This window comes from Vicia villosa, linkage group LG4 (assembly GCF_029867415.1).
Source record: "Vicia villosa cultivar HV-30 ecotype Madison, WI linkage group LG4, Vvil1.0, whole genome shotgun sequence".
Taxonomy (NCBI): domain Eukaryota; kingdom Viridiplantae; phylum Streptophyta; class Magnoliopsida; order Fabales; family Fabaceae; genus Vicia; species Vicia villosa.
Genome location: NC_081183.1, coordinates 158,353,242 through 158,359,805, shown reverse-complemented (window position 1 = coordinate 158,359,805; position 6,564 = coordinate 158,353,242). Strand labels below are relative to the sequence as shown.

The following is a 6,564-nucleotide window of genomic DNA, read 5'->3' as shown; positions in this document are numbered from 1 at the left end:
TTTGTATTGAAAAGATAAGGATTCATCTTATTTTAAAATCTTTTTAATGACATGACATATTGCTTATATTCTATTGAATGACACTATAAAATTATTTTATATCGCTGCATATTGATTAAACCCTATAAATATTAATATTATATTATAACTATTAGTTTAATGATAATAGATTTTATAGGACTCTTTTTTGTTAAATAAAAACAACATGAATGAATAAAAGGAAAACAAATTACAATAAATAGAAGAAAAAAATATTTGCAGAAATAAAAAAATATATCAATTTTTTAATGATAAAACATTATAATTAATTTACATTTATTTATTTTCTATGAATTATATTCATCTTATGTAATCAAAAAATACTATATTCACCTCATGTAACCAAAAAAAGTATTATATTCAGCTCATACAAATATTGTTAGTGGGATAATAATTAATTAATTAATATATTAGTATATAATTCATAGAAAATAAATTAGTATATATCCTATTTATTTTCAAATATTGTTAGTGGGATAATAATTAATTAATTAATTAATATATTAGTATATAATTAATATAATACTATAATACAATTGTGAAATGTAAAGCAGTAACGGCTAGTATTAAGCCTATACAAACCCCAATTTCAAATTTCGAATCACAACAAAACCAACGGTTCTCAGATATTCCCTTGAACACGAAGAGGAAAACGACAAAGCTGCAGCAACAACAACAACAACAACAATGGCGGAGTGTGAAATCCAGAAGGTAGATCCAGAAACAGAGTTCCTATCATCAAAAAGAGAAACCGGTAACGAATGGGAAACCTTCAAAGAAAACGTGAGACCCTTGAAAAGAGGCCGAAATGTTAACATTCTCAACAACGCTCTCAAGTCTCACACCGATAACTATCTCAAGAAATCGCTTCTTCACCAGCGAAGGTCCTTCTCTAACTAACTCTTTCTCAATTTTTTCATCGCTTGTTTTCTTCGTCCTCACTTTATCAGTTTTTTGTCAAACAGAAAACTTATTGAAGCAATTGATGATTACAAAGGAGAAGATCCTCTTTTCCCTTGGATACAGTAAGTATCCCTTCACTATTATTAAATGAAGTTTAATTTTCTGTACAATTTTTAATTTTAGGGTTCATTTTAGAATATTGTTAATTTAAGAGACTGGATTGATATGATTCTAGAAATTCAGGACCAAATTGGATATTTAGGTTTCCATATTAAAGCAATAAAGTAAAATGAAATTTTATTTTTATTTTTAATTTTTTTTATTGATGATGGTGAAGGTGTATGAAGTGGGTTCAGGAAGCGTTTCCTCCAGGTGGAGATAGCTCAGGGTTGGTGGTGATTTATGAACAATGTCTACGTGCGTTTTGGCATTCGGAACAGTATAAGGACGATTTGCGCTATCTGAAAGTGTGGCTTGAATATGTAGGGTTATTAGTTATTAAACTTAATTTTGTTTTTTTACTGGTTGCTGTCATTTTGAGTGGTGAGTTTGATAAGAAGAAGAGTTGTTGTTGTTGTTGCTGCAGGCTGATAATTGTTATGATAAGGAGGTTATATATGCTTTTTTGGATGCAAATGCAATTGGAAAAACTCATTCCGATTTCTACATTTCATATGCTTTGCATTTGGAATCTAAGAACAAGTTTAAAGCGGCTAACCAGACATTTGAACTTGGCGTATCTAGGTACTTTGATTTTCTTCTTTCATTTGTTATGTATTGTATATACCATTTGAATAATTCCATGTTCTTCTACTAGTAAGAATCATCCTAAGTTTATAACCTAGAAAGTGTTCAATGCTTTTCATTTTTTGCAGTTTTGTTAGGAGCATACAATATAATTGTTAAAGGTTCATATCTATATGGTTTACATTTATACAAATCTGGAAATGCTTTTCATTTTCTGCACTTCTGTTTGGAACCATATAATATAATTTGTTCAAGGTTCATGTCTATGTGGTTTCCATTTATACATATCTAGAAAGGGAACTACGTTTGTGCATTTTCCCCTCCCTTTTGTTGCCTTGACTTTTGGGATTTGTGGCTCCAGCAAGTGTTTGTATTCTGATGGTATTTTATGATCTCTTTCTATAAAGTTTACTTTAAACTTTTACGTGTTCCAAGTCTGTGCAAAGTTGCAAATCAATCATTCATTAAAGTTTACTTTAAACTTTTCCGTTCAAATCATTCATTTTGTTGACAACCATTTTTGCAGGAATGCTCAACCCATTGAAAAATTGAAAGCTGCTTACAGAAAATTTATTGTACGCTCAATGTCGAGGACTAATGCTATAGATGTATGTAATGTTCTAATTACTACCTCTTCCATACTGTTATACTGTTGTAATGTTATAATGATTTATGATCTATCTACTTTGTTGTTGACTGACTCTTAAGTTCTTTGTTTACTTAGGAACCAATGGAAAAACAGGCACCTGTGCGTAGCTTTGGAACTCTTCTTGCCAAAGGAGAAAACAGTGAGTCCCCCACTTCTTTAATTCTCTCTTCACATTACTTTTTGTCTCGATTTGTTTGAATTCAGAACATTTTTCCTGTGCTGTAGGTACCAGATTGGCCTCTTTGAACAGTGACCATTCTGCTAAAAATGATAGGTAACAACACTAAATAGTCCTGTATGGTTGCGTTCATCTAGTTGGGACTATCTATATTTTCTTATCCTGTTTTGGGATCCTTATTTTTACTTTTTCTAATCGCCTACTCATACTATGCACTCTGCAATATATAGTTTTGTAGAGAAATATGAGATTCTAGGAAAATGTAAATTGACCTTGGAAATGTCAAACTCTAAATTCATGAAGGTTTCTCACGTTTTGTTTGGCATTTTTATTATTAAATCTTGTAGAACTCGAGCAGCTCCACTTTCCATTTATAAAGATTCAAATGCCAATGGTGAGACTTGCCCACCACGTCAGCCAGACCTGTCACACTCTTGGCGCAACCTTGGAGCTCGAGCTGAACGAAACAAGGAAAACAATGCAATTCCTGCCAAATGGAAATCCTACAAGGTACTGATTTTTCATTTAGTCCACTTTACTTATTTGCCTAATTTTGTATCCCACATTGCTAAATATCTAAGTTTCTTAATGCTTTCAGGTTCCACAGCACCCAGGGACTAGAACTGCAGTGGCTAGTGCAAGTGCCTCCTGCATTCCGGTGTTTGTTGATGAAGAATGTCAAGGGTAAGTATAATCACTTAACATGGAGATGTGTCCCAAATCCCTATTTCTCAAATTGCAACCTCCATGGCACACTGCACACCTACTCTGTCTGCTCTTTCAAATTTAGTTTGCTAACACGTAACACATTTAAAATGGGGTTTTTCAATCAAAATGATCCTCCTTTGGGGAGAGCTTAACCATTTTTATTTGAAAATAATACTTGCAAGTTACAATGCATGTACACTGCAGTCTGTATGTGTGGATTTTTCTCTAAATTATATTGGTGAACCTATTACATGTTTTACAGTTCACCAAGTCTGAAAGCAGAGGGTAAGGGTAAGTCCTCAAGTTTGAAGATTAGGAAAGAAGACGACAAGGACTTGAAAAGGTAATTCCTATTCATTCACCTGACAATTTTTCTCTGATACCAGAAATCTGTGACCTGATATACGTATGTAATGTTTGTTTTCTGCAGAGAAGCAGAGTTACTACGGAAGAATCCATTACGCAACTTTCCACATACCAGCCTCCCCAGATAATTGAAATCCCCCTGAAAGGTCGCTGGCTCGTTGCCCTTTGCAGACCATGCTATCTTTTCCTGTAACAATTTATGGGTAGCTTTTCCCTAGAAAGCTTGACCACACAGCATGTATCGTTTGTGTTGTATTGGAAATCCGGGTTTGTTTGATTTGATGAAAGTTTAGGTTGTTGTATCATTAAGCTGTTTGTACTTTTGTATGAATAATCTTGAGAAATTTGAATCGGAAGCATAATAATTCTTCACTTTTTTTTTTATTTTAATTCTTTTTAATTGGAAGATTTTTTTGCAAGCTATTGGAAAAAGAGTCATTTAGATCTCCATATTATTATCACATTCAAAGTTAAAATATACAATCACTTGTGTCTTGTGTAGTGTTTATACCATAGTCACACGTTTCGCAATTCGCTCCGACACGTAGTGCGAATTTGGATACGTGATTTGCAACTTTCAAAGAATTAAATATGCGGGAAAGTATACAAAGTCGGTACGCTATTCGGATTCGCAGTACAATAAAATATGATAACCGGGTGGTACGGTGTTATTAAAAAGTGATTTAGCTAATGTCATAAAATAGATAATTTAAAAATATTACTACCACTTATAAAATTTAACTTTTTCAAAAATTAAAATCTGAACTTCAACACACTTACATTAAAATAAAATTAAAAAACATAAACCAAAATTAACTAAAAGTAGCATTAAAAACCATAATTAAGTAAAACTAAGAATAAAAACTCATGATAAGCCAAAAAAGAAAAAACTCAATTCTTAATTCTTTTTCTTCTCCTAACATTAGCAATAGCAGCCCCCCTCATTGCATTATATTCTTCATTCTTTTTCCTCTCCTAACAGTAGCAGCCCCCCTCCTTGCATTTTCATTATCTTCAACTTTTTCATTGATTTCATTATGAAACTCTAAACTTAGTTTCTCCTAAATAAGTGTCATCATAATCCACATTCGAATTTTTAAAAGGGCCATTTTTGTAGCTCTTAGAAAATTGTGATTGTAAGTGGATGTTTGAATGAATATACATCAATTTACCAGCTCTTCCACAATTAAGTCGGTTTCTCTTTACACTGTGAATATATGAATAAGTACTCCAAGATCTTTTAGCCGAAGAGTTACTTATCGGTTGAGAAATCACTTTTTTTGCCACTTCTGCAAGCTCAGGAGTTTCAGATCCATAGGTTGACCACCAATCAATAGCATCCATTGTTACCGCATCCAATTGAGCGACAGACATTGCATACATTCCTTTTTTGCATGAAATGTGACAAACTGATCACGTAAAAACTTTTTGCTCATTTGAATATTCAGATAGTTTTTCAAAGGCCTCCATCATTGCAGTAACCACTTTTTTATCTTGATTTGGAGCTTTTCTAGCTACACCTCCTGAAGGAGGTGGTGTTGCAAGATAATGTGTATCATAAAATCTTGGGGTTTGAGTAAATCCAAGACAATGTATAGTGTAATTCATTTTTGTCCATCTTGCAGTAATCATTTTTGCAAGACAATTGAGTTGCAACTCCTGTTTTTTCAACACCAGAAAATTCTTCCGCATACATAAACACCGCAACTTTATTATTCACAGCAAGAACATTTATGAGCGGCATATGTCTTACATTACTCCACCCATCAGATACAATAGATACCCCATGATGAAACCATGTGTCTTAGATAGGAGCTAAATCTTTGTCAACATTTCTCTTACACTCATCTAAAAGAACTGTTCTTTCCTTTTCTGAAGATGGAGGTTTGCAGCCTTTAGGTCCATTGTTAATAGAAATTATCACAAATTGTGGATTTCTTAAAACATTAAAAGGAATTTCGTTTGCACAGAGTCATCTCATCACCTTCATATCAACAACATCTCTTCCCATAAGTTGGAAAGAATCTTCAAGAGGCTTGGAACGTATACTTGTTTCTTTTTTGTTAATGGTAGAAATCTTCAATGAAGGCACACCACATTTCGCTGCTTCTTGAACTCTTTTTCTAATTTTTTTCATAAGTTTATTTGTCATTCACAAAAGCTTGACATCGTTGGATACCACTTCTTTTTCCTGGAGGAGGACCAAAGAAATGATAATGTATCCTAGTATATGTGCTTTTGTAGGAATTTTTGTAATGTTTGCATGTCCAGTTCTTTGTCCCTTCTGGATTTTTTCCTGTCACACCAGAGTAAATAAGTTCTTGAGCTAAAGGAGGCTTTTATGTTTCATTGTGATTTGTGTTGGTACTTGTAAGTGAAGAAGATGAACCTTGAACAAGCAATGAACTTTCAAATACTTCTTCATCACTTGCATGTTCACTCTCACGGGTTTCATTTAAAAGTGGTGGATCAAAGGAATGTATTTTACCAAACACCATAGTAACTGGGAGTTAAAATGAAAAAGTTCAAAAGAAATCTGATTTGCAGAAAAAAATATTTTCATCTATTTAATTAAATAATAGTTATGATGAAAATTAAAAGGAAATATTGGTAAAATAAAAGTCATAAAGTGATTTTACAGCTCAAGGCCACTTTGCTTGGTAATTAAGTAAAAGAAATTAATTTAGTAATAAAATCGTTGGACAAAAACCATTCATTCAGTTATGGAAAATAAAAAACCAATCACGTGTACTTAACTTGCAGTAGAATGAAAAGTCATAAAATGATTTCATTTCCTTTTTAATAATAATACTTTAATTCAATCATGAAAAGTCATAAAACTTGAAATGTTTCGGTTCATAAAAGATGGTTCGCTGGTACTCCATTTTTTGACGAATTCTGTGCGAATTTGGACGAACCAATTCGCAAAAGTACCGCGAACCGGTATGCGGGAACCAATTTGCGGTTCGCGGGT

General features: G+C 32.8%; 1 protein-coding gene across 1 annotated transcript; it reads left to right on the top strand.

Annotated features, from left to right (window-relative positions):
• The first annotated feature begins 632 nt into the window (after nt 1–632).
• On the top strand, nt 633–3,974 carry LOC131600094 (mitotic spindle checkpoint protein BUBR1-like). Its single transcript, XM_058872321.1, has 11 exons — nt 633–923; nt 1,005–1,064; nt 1,280–1,424; nt 1,529–1,686; nt 2,216–2,297; nt 2,414–2,477; nt 2,564–2,612; nt 2,864–3,026; nt 3,115–3,200; nt 3,487–3,567; nt 3,655–3,974. Exons 1-11 carry the CDS (start codon nt 727–729, stop codon nt 3,716–3,718), a joined length of 1,149 nt encoding a protein of 382 aa, XP_058728304.1. The 5' UTR covers nt 633–726; the 3' UTR covers nt 3,719–3,974.
• Nucleotides 3,975–6,564: the final 2,590 nt, after the last annotated feature.

What these genes read in the sequence shown, in the direction of transcription:
- LOC131600094 (XM_058872321.1), top strand. Translation starts at nt 727, where the DNA reads ATGGCGGAGTGTGAAATCCAGAAGGTAGATCCAGAAACAGAGTTCCTA. An exon ending in CATTCTGCTAAAAATGATAG is followed by an intron (nt 2,613 to 2,863) that starts GTAACAACACTA and finishes TAAATCTTGTAG; the next exon opens with AACTCGAGCAGCTCCACTTT. An exon ending in GACGACAAGGACTTGAAAAG is followed by an intron (nt 3,568 to 3,654) that starts GTAATTCCTATT and finishes TGTTTTCTGCAG; the next exon opens with AGAAGCAGAGTTACTACGGA.